The 17313-nt window shown below is 34.3% G+C and overlaps 2 protein-coding genes across 9 annotated transcripts; one reads left to right on the top strand and one right to left on the bottom strand.

Annotated features, from left to right (window-relative positions):
- The first annotated feature begins 3569 nt into the window (after window positions 1-3569).
- On the top strand, window positions 3570-6607 carry PIG-B (phosphatidylinositol glycan anchor biosynthesis class B). Of its 2 annotated transcripts, XM_073986873.1 has the most exons (7): window positions 3570-4027; window positions 4091-4558; window positions 4630-4758; window positions 5106-5360; window positions 5423-5620; window positions 5695-5938; window positions 6026-6607. In XM_073986873.1, the coding sequence occupies exons 1-7, from the start codon at window positions 3900-3902 to the stop codon at window positions 6215-6217; spliced, it is 1614 nt and encodes a 537-aa protein (XP_073842974.1). In that variant the 5' UTR covers window positions 3570-3899; the 3' UTR covers window positions 6218-6607. The 2 variants fall into 2 exon arrangements, with proteins under 2 accessions (XP_073842974.1, XP_073842973.1); XM_073986872.1 differs by having other exon boundaries at window positions 5695-6607.
- LOC141403847 (transmembrane protein 267) lies at window positions 6600-10344 on the bottom strand. Of its 7 annotated transcripts, none has more exons than XM_073986877.1 (3): window positions 10215-10344; window positions 8713-9101; window positions 6600-8076 (listed from the first exon to the last, which is right to left on the bottom strand). In XM_073986877.1, the coding sequence occupies exons 2-3, from the start codon at window positions 9001-9003 to the stop codon at window positions 7699-7701; spliced, it is 669 nt and encodes a 222-aa protein (XP_073842978.1). In that variant the 5' UTR covers window positions 9004-9101; window positions 10215-10344; the 3' UTR covers window positions 6600-7698. The 7 variants fall into 7 exon arrangements, with proteins under 7 accessions (XP_073842978.1, XP_073842980.1, XP_073842979.1 ...); XM_073986879.1 differs by having other exon boundaries at window positions 10181-10320; XM_073986878.1 differs by having other exon boundaries at window positions 10139-10317.
- Between the last annotated feature and the right edge of the window lie 6969 nt (window positions 10345-17313).

Genomic DNA, 17313 nt, shown 5'->3' on the forward strand with positions numbered 1-17313 from the left:
ATGAAAACAATTTCGTCTACTTTACGCTGATGTGTCTACAATAGATGTAATTTCAAGATTCATGTGATGATCCTCGAAACTCGCTAGCATTTGATAACCTACATATCTCCTTGAGGCTGTTAAGGCCTGCGTACATAAGCTGCTCTGCCTGATTGCCTTGCTTTCCTGCTTCATTTTTGACATAATAAAAATAAAAGAATAAAGAAGGCCGAGGAAATTTCGAACTGGATTGCCCTTTTCTTTTTTATTCTTTTATCAGAAGTAAGCAAGGTAAGCAGGCAAGGCAGCTTATGTACGCAGGCCTTAAACTCTTTTAAATCGAAGATATATTAGCTTCGTTCCCGTACTTTTTAATGGTAAAACTCGTAAAAGAGAGAACTGCAAAAAATTTGTTCTCACACACAAGTTTTTTGAAATAGTTCGGGAACTGAAAAATGGAAAATACGTCAAAAAGACTGGAACAAATGCCAAAGTCGGCGTATCAGCCAATCAGACGCCGGCAACCATGTTACTATTTTTTTACTCGCCCAAATTTGTCGTGTAAAAAGTTTTTAAAGCAAGCGTCATTCAGCGCCATTTTTGTTTAAAGAGAAGTGAACATTTTACAACTTTTTTGTGTACGGGAACGCTTTTCCGAGTAAAATGTGTAAAAGTCTTACAAATTGTAAAAACTTTTTAGTTCTGGAACACAGCTATTATAAACAAGTGGATGTTGCTTCAGAAGAGACAGATCCATGGACTTAGCGCGATAAAAATTATATTGTTGTATATAAGGATTACTTACTGTAACCATTTTAATATGATCTGAGGCAAGTCCTTGAACTGCACATTGCGCAAAAATGTGTCTGGGTGGTACCCAAAGGAGTAAACAGATAAAGCATGGTACAAATACACAGGTAGCCGCATCGGTAATTGTTGGTAACATAAGATGTCAAAATTTGACATCAATTGAATGCAATTGACACATTATGTTACCATCAGCTGGCATGATAATGCTACCTGTATTATTGTACCATGAGATAAAGTCAATATTGGAACATGATTTGATTGTAAAAGAAATTAATTGGTCGCCGTGGGGTTTTAGAGTTGTTGGGTCATTTGTCAGGAAGCATAATACCCTAGACAGATGGCAGCGTTAATTTGCATTAACTGCCTTAATTCAAATTAATTCGTGAATTATCCACATTCTTAATGCACAAAATCAAAGGAAATTTAAACTGAATTTAGGTTGAAATACCTGAATACCATATGGCAATACTGTAGAAAATCAATCAGCTGGTGTCAATTTGTTTACGTTTTTTTGAAATATAAAAATGGATAATATGTCAAATATGTCAACAAAGGTAAGCAATTTGAAATGCTTTTAGTTTTTTTCAGCAAAAAAAGAAATAATAATAATATTTCAGATGTCCAAAGGAAAGAAACGGAGTGTATTGTCAAGTTTACATTTATAGTGCGGTTACACTACAGTTTTTTGCCGGGTTAACCCACTTTATGAGGATTTATTGCTTAATCTGGTCAAATCTGACCAGATTTGCCATACAAAAATTAAATCCTCTCACGACTGGGTTTATTTTAAATCCGGCATAATGTCTGGTTTACATTCGGCATCGTTTCGTGATTTCGAAGGCGTTTCGTGATTTCGCGCGGAATCATGCAAAATTTATCATGATTTCCCATACAAAAATGAAATCATCTCATTTCGTGATTTCAGCGAAATCAACATCGAAATCACAGTACACATGATATACAACCCTGTGTTTGCCTAAAAAAGTACCTAAAGTTGCAACACTTTTCACGTATCACAATAAACAAGGTAGATGGTCAATTGCTGCAACAAAAAATTTTAGTATCAAAATTTGTAAACAATGTGAATAAAATATTAAATTACTTTTCTTAAATGCTATTTTTCATTGTGTTCCCGTACTTTTTTAATGGTAATGTTAGAAAAAAGCGAATTGTCAAAAATTTATTAAAAATTCCGGGAACGGAAAAATGACGGAAATTGCAAAAACTCCAGCATAAATGTCAAAATCAACGTATCAGCAATCATACCATGATCATGCTTGCTGCTAGTTTCTACTAGGCCAAAATTGTATGGCAGAAATCGATATACAAAATGTATACGCAAAGTGACAACCCATATGTAAAATACATATCGTGTAAAGTACCCATTAGCTTTTCGAGGATATAAACTGTCAGCTGATGTTTGTTTACGTATACATACAAAATAACTAATAAAGTCGTGTTTTACACTTTTACGATTTCTCGTATGAGATATCGCCCCTCTTTGGTCATATTCGATTATTTTACACGCAGGGATACATTTTTTGTAACTTGGTATCAAGCGTACTTTTTGTAAAAAATTGTATAATGTAAAAAATAAATAGTTTTATGATTTTCTAATAACTTTAGATTTATTAACTCCATAACATCTCATGCGACCAATCGCAAATGTGTAAAACACGACAAACTCTGTTGCAAAAACAGTTGCAACTTTTGGTACTTTTTGAGTAGAGTTGGATTTTTTTGCACAAATACCGAATACAACACTGTATTTTTGGTGGATTTGTGCCGGATTTGTGCCGGATTTAAAATAAACCCAGCCGTGACAGGATTTAATTTTTGTATGGCAAATCTAGTCAGATTTGACCAGATTAAGCAATAAATCCTCATGAAGTGGGCTAACCCGGCAAAAAGCTGTAGTGTAACCGTGCTATAAGGTTTCATATTCGCGAAGACTTAACTTTTTGATTAAAAGTACTGTAGAGCATGTTCTTGCAATGTACCTTATTCTTCAAATACCATATTTTGGATGTCTTCAAGAAATTCCACTTCCCATTCATCAGCGTTGTTCTCTTGCACATACAATGGAGTATTTTCTTCAAATTCAAAATCATTCTGGATTGTTGATGTATTAGCATTTCTACTATTAAACTTATGTATTTGTAGGATTACACCATTTTGTAGTGTCAGATTGTACAGATCCAGATCCTCGTAAGATTTCGGTGCCACGAGCTAAAGGAATATTAATGCTTTTAAATACTACTATGTAACACTTTTATTATAAATACCTAGGATGTATTTCCTTAGCCTATACCTGAATTCCTTTGGTGTTGGGTGGACGTTTAAACCATCCTTGCTACGGATAGCGCCGAAAGAAATGTTCTATGATGTCTTGGTTTAGACGATCAATTAGAATGTAACTCATAGAAAACCGCTCTTGAACATATTTATGCAGCATCAATAAGCAGTAGTTACGTCTCCTCTTTTCGTCCTTCGGGACAGTAAAAAAGATCAGTTTCCGTGAACTTCTCGTTTTTGCAAACGATACACTTTCGCATTTTTATTTTTATGCAAATTAAAATTAAAACCAAAAATATTTGTTTAACAAAGAAGTTTAATTAAATCGACATAAATTTGAAAAGTCTTTACGTCAGTATTTGAATTTGACAACTGATTTCACAAACACAGTTAAAAAATACAGCTGATTGTCACTTCTACCTTCTATAAATGTGCCTTGGTTTTTGTAATATAAATATGCCATGGTACCAACTACCATTTTATACATCCATAAAAACTACGACGTTGCCACATCTGTTTTATACAGTCGCGTCACTTGGTGACGTCATATACATAAATATTTAAAAACAACAACACTAAAACCAGATATTATTTTTACTTATATTATTTATTTTTAGACTTAGCCTTTATATTTTAAATTAGTGCGTAAAGAAAGAGCGTGTATGTTCTTGTTTTTCTATTGTTCTCATTTGCGTGGCATTTACATGAATATTTTTCTTATCGGGAGGAAAATTCATAAGTGGAGCGTGAAATAAAAAACATCAGCTGTACCCTCAAATAAATGTTTTGTATTTCACTTTTTCATCACTAAAAAGATGAATTTGATTCTCGTGTTTCTATTTTGCTTAGCAGTACGCACGGCCTCTGTTTTTGTTGTAAAAACTTTTTATGTTCCAGATGAATATTGGCAAAGTTTAGAGGTTGCACACAAAATCACATTCGGGTAAGTTTAAAGTTGAATCCTTCCAATTTCTCTATAATACGTACTAATAAATGCTATTTATAGATATGGTTACTTAACATGGGAATGGGTGCAAGGCTTACGCAGCTATTTATATCCAGTTTTAATAGCCGGCATTTATAAAGTATTGGCCCTATTGAGTCTGGATACAGTAAAATGGCTGGTAGTCCTACCTCGTCTATTACAAGCTACATTATCAGCTTATTCCGATTACCGGTTCTATATATGGACGGGTAAGAAGAAGTGGGGGTTGTTCCTGATCGCTGTATCATGGTTTTGGTTTTATACGGGCTCTAGAACCTTAAGTAACACATTGGAGACATCATTGACAACTATTGCTTTAAGTTATTTTCCTTGGCATGGCGAAGGAATAGCTTATTTGTGGCCTGCCGCTTTGTGCTGTTTCCTTAGACCAACTGCTGGAATCATTTGGTTGCCGCTGGTTATTTATCACCTTCATAAGTCCAAGCTGAGGTGGACCGAATTAGTATTTAAGAAATTCATAATTATTGGGTAAGTAGTGTCATCCATATACAATGCCAACTATATGCGAGTTACTACATTCGTTACTGTTTGTATTTCAGATTACTTGTTGCAACTTTATCCGTAGGTATCGATTCCTACATGCACGGTCGACTTCTGATTACTCCCTACGAATTCCTCAAGTACAATGTTATTCAAAATATTGGTAGTTTCTATGGCTCCCACCCTTGGTAAGTTGTAAAAAGTTAGCAAAAATGCAAACAAAGAAAAATGACCTCTTCCAGATCCTGCAAGCAGCTACTGTTTACTATGATAACATTTTTTTTTCCTCTTTGTTATCGAAAAAATAGTAAAAATTAGTAGATTCTTGCAGTACTGGAAGATACCAAGAGCAAAAACGAGAACATATCCTATTTAATTAAATTGGAATTTTAAAATATATGTGCACCATACAATTTTTGTTTGGACCAAGTTCATGTTTTGAATGACGAACGGGTTTGTTTTCAAATTGTTATGTTGAAGCATTTCATGAATACTGGGGATTAATCAATAAATCTAATTAAAATATTTTTTCTAGGCACTGGTATTTTACAGTTGGTTTGCCTACTGTATTGGGCATTACTTTTCTACCATTCCTGTTTGGTGTCATTGAAACTATTCGGAATAGCAATGCTTACCCAACAAGAAAATATTTGCTGTTGACGGTTTTGCTATCCCTCATTGTGTTAAGCACTGTAGAACATAAGGAGTTCCGATTTGTATGTATTTTGTTGCCATTGTGTCTCTATGTCGCCTCAGATACCTTAACTAGGTGGAGTTACAAGGCTTCAAGGTATGATTTTTTACACAACCTTACTTTTAAAATAACATATTTATTTATATATTCAATTTAAGGTTATCTTTGTGGGCTGTTGCCATACTAATTATTGTTGGAAATGCCGTCCCAGCCTGGTACTTAAGCACAATTCATCAAAGAGGACGTATTGATGTTATGTCGAAGCTTGATAACATTGCTTCTGAATATAAAATCGAACAAAACCGTCCCACAAGTATACTTTTCTTAATGCCCTGCCACTCAACACCCTACTATAGGTAAGTCCGATTTCATAATAATGATGCAACTGGTATACTATACTACTGGTATTGTATTATTTACATCGTTACAGCCATATTCATCAAAACGTCACAATGAGATTTTTGACTTGCGAACCAAATTTGAAACGGACTTCCAACTACAAGGATGAAGCAGAACTCTTCTTCGAGTCCCCAGTACATTGGCTACGTTCGCATATTCCATCATATCCACGGTCTGCAAAACCTTCTCACGTAGTATTGTACGAACCATTAGCAGAAACAATAAACGAATTTCTTGTTGACTACAAACTTTTGGAAAGGGTTCCGAACGCGGAGGTAAACAATGTTGACCCCCAAATCCTCCTAAATCATTGGTCCGTCCTTGTGAAAGAAAAACAGTTAAATACAGATTCTCTTTTGCAGTACATTAATTCGAGGACCGGAAAACATATTTTAATTTACCAACGCTTGCGCGATGGCGAAGAAAACAAATTCAATCGAAATGAATTTAGAAATGAAGATGAAGTCATCGTTAAATATCCAAATTTAGCTGAATTGAAGAATATAGAGGGTGTCTATGATGAAGTCGAAACAGAGAGGAATCTGTTTAACTAAATTATGACTTTGAGTTTTTCAATTATCTGTCTTAAAAGGGAAACGTATGTAACTGGTACAAATTCATTAGGCTATGTATTTGCTCATAATTGCTTTAGGGGTCGATTATGGGTAGTAATTCAACTGTAGTTGTCGGCAACGCAACTAAAGGTGGGTTGCTATCGATAATTGACCCTTAAATTAACATATTTCTATGCAATTCATTTTGCAATGCGTTATAAGATTTTTTTAAGGTCTATTTTTGAATAGCATTCAGTTCAATTGTAAAATACAAAATTTTAGATTGTCTTAAGTCAGTAATATTTTTTTGGTGTTATTGGTGAACAAAATTAAAGTGCAAATAACTATTTTTAAGAAACATATTTTAATAAAAAGACTTAAATTTTAAAATTATGTGTATGTATTTAAATTTTATTTTGCATATATCTTAAAATATTAATAATAATCTATGCAATCTTGAAGCGTGAGCACAAAAATTCGCTCTGTGTGAAGTCGAATAATTCCTGTTGTATTTATCATATTGAAATAAAACGATTTCTTGAAACACATCCCTTATCTTCCGTATAACGACTGACTTTATAAATGCCCTTCTGCACGGCGGTGCATTCCCAAGATAATCAGCACTTGTCAAAAAAATGAAGTGATTTTCGTATAGTTATAAACGCTTTCAATAAATAGTTAAATTAAAATTTAGTATGGTTTCCGAAACGTCATAAAACTACGTTGGCTCAGTTATTGCTCGTGCAATGTAAAATTATTTAAAAATGCACACCGTTACAAAATCTAATGCATCAGTTTTTTTTTACCTGTAGTTGAATTCTGTAACTCATTTTTTGAGTTACTGACAATAAATGGTAACATTAAAATGCAAAATTATGAATTAAAAGTATAAATAAAGCTGAAAACACTGTTGCTATTGGTAGGACATAGCGACAGCTTTATTTTGATTGCTCATTTACCGAAAAATTTCTTTTATTACCGAAATTATAAGCATTTTTGTCGGTTACTCGAAAAATGAATGGCCGAATTCCACTACTGATGCTTATTTTGTATGTATTCTGCGGTTCAAACGCGCAACAGTGACGTTTTGGGGCGCAGTACTTCGCATTATTTCTCTATCACTGGGATATGGAATAGGGTGCTTAAGACTTTTAGAAAGCATATGACGTTATGGAAGTTAATCTTATATTGTTATAATAAAATAATTCTATAGCTAAATTCTTAAATGCCTATAATTCTGGCTTCTTGAAGCAGTGCTTGCTTGTAATATCACATATTAAATATGTGTATAAGACATTTGAAATGGAGGCGACATCTTTTAAATTTATAATTAGTAGGACAATCTACTAGATCTACTATAATAAAGCTATTACGTCCTTTTAAAGGTATTATTGATATACATTAGCTATTTTTACTATGTAAATTTTCAGATCACATTTTTAGTTACAATATTATCATTATAAGGAGTATTCTTCATTCAATTATACCTGCATATAACGATAACCTTTAGGGTCTTTTTCATGATATCCTTCATTAAGTTTTATATACTGGCTAAGGAATTGTTGTATAACGATACTACGACAAATGTTATGCAAATTGCTCACAACGTAAGGCGTCAATATTGTTATAATAATATAGACTAGATTCGGTAATTTATCGGTATGTCCCCATGGATAAAACCAGTATCCACGACGTATAGCATCTCGAGTATGATGTGTTATGAAAGCACACAGTAAAACTCCCAACAATAGACTCGATTTGAAATAATTAAGGCAAGATGTGCAAAGATAAGTTACCAAAAGCAGAACAACAATGGTTGAGCAATGCAGAAAAGGGCGCCGAGAAAGATTTGTAGCATCCTGAAATTAATAAATAATCTTAGCACGATAACATTTTTGCTTTCTCTTCAAAAGGAATCAAACATATTTGGTCTGTTCCAGTACTGCAAGAATCTACTATTTTTTACTATTTTTTTCCGATAACATAAAGGAAAAAATGTTATCGTATTAAAAAATAGTAGCTTCTGGAACAGAGCAAGTGATAATAAAAAATAGTTTTAAGTTAACGCATAAGGCTACTACCAGCAATCATAAATATTTTCCTCGGAATTTTTTGCACGAAAAATAATTTGAAAATTGAAATTGTTTAAAATCAATATTTTGAAACGTTGAAAACTATTGCAATCACTTATTTGTGGAATACTCTCGACTAATCGAGGAAAGAGAACAAATTCCGCACGGAATTTTTATTCATGATTGCCCTGTATATTTTTTCCGCAGATAGGTCTTGTCAACCTGATCACTGAAGTTCCGAAAATGCCCTTGTATAATGACCGTTCCCGAGATTTGCACCTGTCTACAGGAGAAAGGCCAGCTATTAAAGAAACTACGATTAAAACAAAATTTCGTACTGTCGGTATGTATGTATATGTGTGATCAGGGTGATAAAACCTAACTGTGGAAAACATTCGCTCCACCAAATACATATCCTCTTACCTCCAAATTCCAACTTCTGGCTACAATGAAGTGATCTATATCAATAAGGGAAGAACATGCAAAACAAGTAAAAATCAGGATCCAACCAAAGAAATGTGTAGTTTTTTCGTAGAATTGTACTGTAAATGCAATGCCAGACAGCGCACCGATTGAGGCGTGAATAGCATTATCGGCCAAAGCTTTGAGAAGTGGATGCTGGGTCAGCTCAACAAAATTATCACCCAATAAACATGTTATTATTATCATTGTTGTAATAATAATACGCGTATATACTATTAGGTGACAGTACATTTAATTGCCAATTTTTTGGTCTTTTCCTTTACTTTTAAAAATGGTAACAGCGGCAAAAAATGGTAAAAGTGGTGAACTGCTCTCATATAAATTGTATGCTTTTAAAAGTAAGAGAAGACTGAGGGTAAACAGTGGTAAAAACTGGGGCATAAGATGGATGTAGTGGCTGGACTCAGCAAATTTTGAAAATTTGTCTATAAGTAGATCTTGGAATGCTGATTACGCATGTTTGGGAAGTTTGTATTTCCCGGGATATAGGCTTCGAATCTTCAGAAAACCCCTATATTTCTTTGACAAAAAAAAAACAATTTTGAAAAAAAGTTATGATCGCGTTAGTCCTGTTTAGCATCTGTCCATAGGAGAAAGTCTTACATCCCGGCCGAAGGCCTGCTATTTTCGACAAAAATTTAATTTTTGAAAACTTTCTGTGGAAAAAGTTTTGGAATAAGACGGGAATACGAGCGCACACCCGATTTTTTTACCACAGGTAGGTCTCGTTGCCCTGATCACAATAATATATATATCGTCTAGATGTAGTCCATACTTCCCGAGATATAGGCCATTAAAAATTCCAAATTTTCTTTTAAATTATAATTTTCTTTTGCAATAGCCGTCCTCCTCCAGGAATTTAAGACTTTCTCCTATGGACAGGGGCAAATCTAGGGAACGGGAACAAAAATTTAGTTTAAATTATAAATGTTTTTAATTTGCCGGCCTTCGGCCGGGGATTTAAGACTTTCTGCTATGGACAGGTACAAGTCTCGGGAACGGGCACAAAATTTTCTTTTAAATTAAATTTTTTTCTAAATATCCGGCCTTCGGCCGGGGACTTAAGACTTTCATCTATGGACAAGTGCAAATCTAGGGAATGGAAACAAAACTTTATTTTATATTATTAATTTTTCTCTAATTAGCCGGCCTTCGGCTACATATTTTCGGAACTTTAAAGGCCTATATCTCGGAAAGTATGGACTACATCTAGACGATATATATATTTTTGTGATCAGGGCAACGAGACCTACCTGTGGTAAAAATTAAGCCAAAGTTTTAAATCCAGCCACTACATTCAACTTGCTCCAAAACTGGTAACCTCAGGCACGTTAAGGAACACGACTATTATGTACTCCAAATGTACATATACTGAAGTGGTGGTCGTTTATATTCCGTAAATAACGACGTTTTCAGTAGGCATCAGCGAATTTTATATAAACCTTGAATTATCAAATACATATACAGGATAAGAATTAAGTACACAGCGAAGAAGAAGTATGACTCGTTTGTTTATATACATGGCCCAATTCAAACAAAAACACAGATTTGAAATGTCAAAATCATGGTACAATTAGAAAGGTAGATGCCTCAGCCCAGCTGATCGAATCTAAAACGTCAAAAAACTATGAATTCGCCCTGAAAAATCAAAACAAAAAACCATATGATTCGGTATGTAAGTCCCGGGCCACACTACAGTAATTTCATTGCAATTTTGATATGAAATTATGCGTCTCTAGATCGACGTCCATAGTATAGTAAAATCATAAAATTGCTGTAGTGGGGAATTCGATTTAAGAACACCTAATTTCATGAAATTTTTTAATGAAATTCACGCTAGTGTGGACCGGGACTAAGAGATAGCATGTGTACACTTCAAGGTGTAATTAGAAAGGTAGATGCCTCAGCCCAGCTGATCGAATCTAAAACGTCAAAAAACTAGGTATTCGCCCTGAAAAATCAAAACCGAAACCATATGATTCGGTAAGTAAGAGACAGCATGTCTACACTTTATAGGCAAACACAAGCGATAAAAAGAGACAACATGAGATCATTTGGCGAAAATTTTGACAGTTTACATTACAAAAAAGTTGCTTTGTTGTAGCAATTCGCCGATGCATCTACCTTTCTTATTGTACCATGCTACACTTTATAGACAAACACATGGTACAATTACTTAGGTAGATGCCTCAGCCCAGCTGATCGAATCTAAAACGTCAAAAAACTAGAAATTCGCCGTGAAAAATCAAAACAAAAACCATATGATTCGGTAAGTAAGAGATAGCATGTGTTCACTTCACTGTACAAACACAAGCGATAAAAAGAGACAACAAGAAACCATTTGGCGAAATTTTTGACAGTTTACATTACAAAAAAAGTTGCTTTGTTGTAGCAATTCGCCGTTGTTTCTACCTAAGTAATTGTACCATGTAGACAAACACAAGCGATAAAAAGAGACAACAAGAGACCATTTGGCGAAAATTTTGACAGTTTACATTACAAAAAAGTTGCTTTGTTGTAGCAATTCGCCGATGCATCTACCTTTCTTATTGTACCATGGTCAAAATTTATAAACAAAGGCGAACAAATGTTCGCCGCGACGGAATATTTCTGAGGCGAATTTCCTTATTAGGTCTGTTCGATAACCCAACAATTTGTACAAACTTTTATAAAATGGAAAATGGTAAAACCGACAAAAGTAGTAAAAGTTGTAAACTGCTCCCATATGAATTGTAGGCTTATATTTTCTTTACCGACCCACCTCAGAAAATTATGAAAAAATTACCACAGATTGTGAAAAAATAGTCCGATTCCAACTATGTATTCCTTTTGTTGCGAAAGTGTATCCTTCCAGAGATATAGGCCTCCAAAGTTCCACAAAGGCCCTAGCCCATGGTACAATTACTTAGGTAGATGCCTCAGCCCAGCTGATCGAATCTAAAACGTCAAAAAACTAGGAATTCGTCATTAAAATTAAAACAAAAACCATATGATTCGGTAATGGGTACTTTACACGATATGTTTTTTACATATGAGTTGTCACTTTGCATATACATTTTGTATTGGAGAAGTGACAACTCATATGTAAAAAACATACCGTGTAAAGTACCCCTAAGTAAGAGATAGCATGTGTTCACTGTACAAACACAAGCGATAAAAAGAGACAACAAGAAACCTTTTGGCGAAAATTTTGACAGTTTATATTACAAAAAAAGTTGCTTTGTTGTAGCAATTCGCCGATGTTTCTACCTAAGTAATTGTACCATGCCCTAGCCTAAAATGTTGGCAAACCACCGCAGAAAATTATTAAAAAATTACAACAGATAGTACTTTTTACACCGAATCCAACGAAGTATTGCTTTTGTTGCGGAAGTGTATACTTCCCATGATATGGGCCTCCAAAGTTCCTTCGTGTTCCCCTAGTCTAAAATTTTGGCAAACCACCGCAAAAAAATATTAAAAAATTACCACAAATGGTGATGTTTATACTGATTTCAACGATGTATTATTTTGTTGAAGGGTATGTATACTTCCCGAGATATACTCCTCCAAAAAAATTAAATTTAAAAGACAATTTTGTTTCCGTTCCCGAGATTTGCACTTGTCCATAGGAGAAAGTCTTATACCCCGTTTATATATAACCGGATTTAACAAACCGACTGGGTTTTAAATGTCAATTCCATTGCTTATATTTCAAACAAATCCTCATAAAGAAGGTTAACCCTGCAAAAAGCTCTAATATAAACACCACATTAAATTCCGGCCTAAAGCCCTCGGCACATACGGTCCGTTTAGTGACACGTTGGGACACGCGTTGTCCCAAAAAAGTTAAATTATGTTTAAATTCAATGCGTTAGCCACATAAGCGCTCGGCACATACGGTGCGTTGAGCGTTGCGTTACAACAACCACATGAATAAAGTGTAAGTGAAGCCAAGTTTTTTGAAAAACAACAATTGGCCTGTTCCCGTACTTTATAAAGTGGTAAAAGTCGTAAAAGTTGTAAAAGTCGTAAACGATTTCCATATAAATTTTGTGTACGGGAACGCAGTGGTAAAAATTGTAAAAACTTTTTAGTTCTGGAACAGAGCTAATATCACTGACACATTAAAAGGTGTTCTACACGGTATGTTTTTTACATTTTTGTGCATACCAACTGTCACTTTTTACAAATCTGAATTTTGTACACATGGTGTGAACCTTACAGAAATTTCAATGCATCAAAGTGTTATGTGAATACATATGTATTTTTTCGAATAGAACGCGCTCTATTTTCGTCTGTACAACCAAAGGTAAACAGCTGTTTTGTTTGTACGTGATATAAATAAAGAAAACCACAGAAAACGAATGAAAAATAAAATTTTGCCGTGCAGAAGGAATTACATATGGGCGAAAAAAAGTGACAGTTGCTATGCATGAATATGTAAAAAACATATCGTGTAGAAACGCCTTAAAGTTAAACATAATTTAACTGTTTTGGGACAACGCGTGTCCCAACGTGTCAATAAACGGACTGTATGTACCGAGGCCTTTACCCTGCGTTTACAAATGACAGGACAGTTGACTTCATGTATTGATTGTCAAAATCCCACAACTTGCCTGTGTGACGTAGGCGTCCAGACAACTGCGAAAACAGTTGTAAAATTATGAATGAAAATCACAGATTTCTTTTTGTTTTCCGTTCACATATTTTGTTTTGTACACATTCTTTTGTTTTCAGCACATTTGAATTATCATCTAACTTCTTTTTCACAAAAATGTCAAAAATTTGTCAACCCGACTGTCTGTGAAAAACTGATGGACAGCTGAGAGACAAATGACAAATGTATGCATGTGTTAGTAAATCAGAGTTGTATTTGAAGACAAACTGTCTGGTGTAAACGCCTATGATGTCTGAATTAAAGGAACGCTTTTTGAGTAAAAAATGGTAAAAATTGAAGATTCTTGCACGTAAAGGAACAGAGCTATGCTGTTCGATAACAAACTTGTTCAGTGAACGAGAAATGAGAAGTAGTTGCAAGTACTTGTAAAAACTTGCAAGCACTTTTTACTTGCGAAGTTATTGAACAGGCCTATTCCCAGCAAAAAAATTTGGAAGTTGTGCAATTGGATTTCACAACATCTTTCGATGTAGTCCAACAGAGTTATGAAAAATGCACTCCGTTCGATACATTTTATAAGCAGTTGCTGTAGAGATCCCTACTGAAAAGAAAAGCAAGAAAATCAGATGTGTTTGGATTAAATCGAGAATGGAGGAAGTAAGCTCATATGTGATTGAATTTAATGGAAACTTTTTTAATTTGTGTTTATATAATAAAGTTCTTTGTATTCTTGTTTTACACAAATAATAAATTCATTTTATTTATTCTAGGATATTTCGCAAAACACAATCCGAAGAGTGTCTTTAAATTCAATCCAAACGACTACATCAAAAGCTGTGATTTGGATAAAAAACGGAGTACATCCTAGCTGTGTGCTACGGAAGCAAAATAGAGTGCATCATAACTGCGCGCTCTCTTGTAAAATTCATAAGTGAATTCATAGGAAAATATGTACTCCTACGGCAAGTTTACTGTACACTTGTAGTGATTCAACTGCATCTGCGGATGCAAACTTTTTGCTGGGAAAGATGTACTCCAACGGCAAATGTACCGTACACTTGTAGTGATTCAACTGCATCCGCGGATGCAAACTTTTTTCTGGGTAGGAAAAGATGTACTCCAACTAAAATAGTAAAAATTAATAGATTCTTGCAGTACTGGAACAGACCACTTATTTTAATCTGCGTTTGTTATAAATCACAAAAAATTTGTATATTTTAACGGAATATTGTTATGAGGACCAAGGCAAATATAGAAGGTAGCCTATTCGGCGAATTGCTACAACAAAGCAACTTTTGTCGTAACATAATACGTCAAAATTTGTAAAGAGAATCAATTCGCCTTGGCGCTTAAATTTGCAGCGATTTAGCTTCGGCCAATCAGAACAAGATGTTTGTTTACATTTCACAATTACAACAATTTTATTTGACATTTCATGTTCAATCAGCTGATACGAGTCGGCTAGTCGATGGTCAGACTAGCAAGGTTTCATGAAACCAATTTCGTTAAAGTTTCTTTTCAAATTTCGTTAATGTCCACACACGTTAACGTGAAATTTAAGATCTTTGCGTGTCCTCTTTATTTCACCATTCGCGTTTGTTGTGTTTCTCATACCAATAAAAACAATAAAAGACATAAATAAACCAAAAAACAACATAAAATAATTAACATTAATAATTAAATTAATATTAATAGTTAAATTTTCACTATTTCATTAGTTAAATGTTTTTATTAAATACATCTATGTTTGTTTTGTTGTTAACGTTTGCTTGAGAAAATAAAAATGAAAGAGAATTGAAGAAAAAATTTTGCAACGAAGAACAAGAAGAGGCAACACAACAAACACAGAAAACCATGTACATGGGTTTCACTACTTCATACCCCTCTCCTATAAACTTGACGTCGCCATGTTGAAATCGTGCTAGTCTGACCATCGACCTACCTTCTTTAATGTGCGTTGATGAGGACCAATAGCAAGAGATTTAAGTGGGGTACACACACACAATAACAACTTAAGTTGCGGACATTTTTGCGGTAATTCACTAGAAGGACATTTTTAATGGAGTGGACTTGGAGTCCATGTCGAAAGCTGAACTAGTGATGGGAAGGAAACATAAAAAACTTTAGGATGATGAAAGAAAATCAGATGGGCTTGGATTAAATCGAGAATGGAGGAAGTAAGCTGAAATGTGACTGAATTTAATGGAAACTTTTTTTTTATTTTGTGTTTATATAATAAAGTTCTTTGTGTTCTTGTTTTACACAAATAATAAATGCATTTTATTTATTTTGGGATATTTCGCAATGGCTTGTATTTTAATTGCATATTTAGACTGATTAAAAATGCAATCCGAAGAACACATATAAATTCAATCCAAAACACTACATCAATAGTTGTGATTTGGATCGAAAATGGAGTGCATCCTAGCTATGTGCTGTGGAAGCAAAATGGAGTGTATCCTGGCTGCGCGCTCTCTTGTAAAATTTATAAGTGAATTCATAGGTAAAGATGTACTCCAACGGCAAATGTACCGTACACTTGTAGTGATTCAACTACATCCGCGGATGCAAACTTTTTGCTGGGTAAAGTTACAAACAAAAACAAATTCCTATGTGGTTGTTGTTGAGCTGTATTTGTTGTAGTACTTACTTTACCTGGTTTGTTCTACCATGTTTTATGTGCTAGAATCTTCAAGTTTTACCACCTTTTACTCGAAAAGTGTTCATTAACAACCCAGCAAATTTTGGAAGTTGTGCTTGTGGAGTTATGATTTCACTACATCCTTCGATGACATAATAAAAATAAAAGAATAAAGAAGGCCGAGAAAATTTCGAATTGGGACCTAATTACCGCATTCCATTCGATCGAGTATTTGCTCGTGAATGAACAAATCGAACTATGAAAACCTATGTGTTTTTCAAAAAACATTAAGAAAGTAGATGGTAAAAAATGGGTTTATTTTTAAACAAAGACTAAGTGGAGTACACACGATCAGTTTTGACTGTCAGTTTTGCTCAAATAATCGGTTGCTTGCCAGTGTGGCCGTTCACTTTTGTCAGTCATCAGGCAACCACAAAATATTTTGTGGTTGCTGAACGGTTGGACAGTTATCGATAATTCCGAAAAATCGACAGTCAAAACTGATCGTGTGTACCCCGCTTTATGTTTGGTTTACATTCGGCGTCGTTTCGTGATTTGGAAGGCGTTTCGTGATTTCGAGCGAAATCAAGCAAAATTTATCATGATTTCGCATACAAAAATGAAATCATCTCATTTCGTGATTTCAGCGAAATCAACATCGAAATCACAGTACCCATGATATACAACTTTTGGTATGTTCCAGTACTGCAAGAATCTACTAATTTTTGCTATATTTTTCGATAACATAAAGGAAAAAATGTTATCGTAGTAAAAAATGGTAGCTTCTTGCAGGTTCTGGAACAGAGCAACTGTCTTTGCTTAAAAAAGTACCAAAAGTTGCAACACTTTTCACGTGTCACAATAAACAAGGTAGATGGTCAATTGCTGTAACAAAAAATGTTATTATAAAAATGTGTAAACAATGTGAAAAAAATATTAAGTTACTTTGTTACAATGTTATTTTCCATTGTGTTCCAGTACTTTTTTAACGGTAATGTTAGAAAAAAGATCAAGTTGTCAAAAATTGCTTTCCCATACAAATTTCTTAAAAAATGCGTGAAAGGAAATCTGACGGAAATTGCAATAACTCCAGAAAGGTCAAAATCAACGTATCAGCTAACATATTCAGGTACTAATAAACATGCTGCTACTTTCTACTATGCCAAATTTGTGTGACAGAAAACAGGAGCAGATGGTGTTTGTTATTCAGCGCCATTTTCGTTTAAAGAGAAGTGCAAGTCTTGCTAAATTTCGGAATACGGGAACGCGTTTGTAGCACTAAACGGGAAAACTACAGCAA

The sequence above is a fragment of the Musca autumnalis genome, unplaced genomic scaffold, assembly GCF_047663935.1.
Source record: "Musca autumnalis isolate F117 unplaced genomic scaffold, ASM4766393v1 scaffold_4, whole genome shotgun sequence".
Classification (NCBI taxonomy): Eukaryota; Metazoa; Arthropoda; class Insecta; order Diptera; family Muscidae; genus Musca; species Musca autumnalis.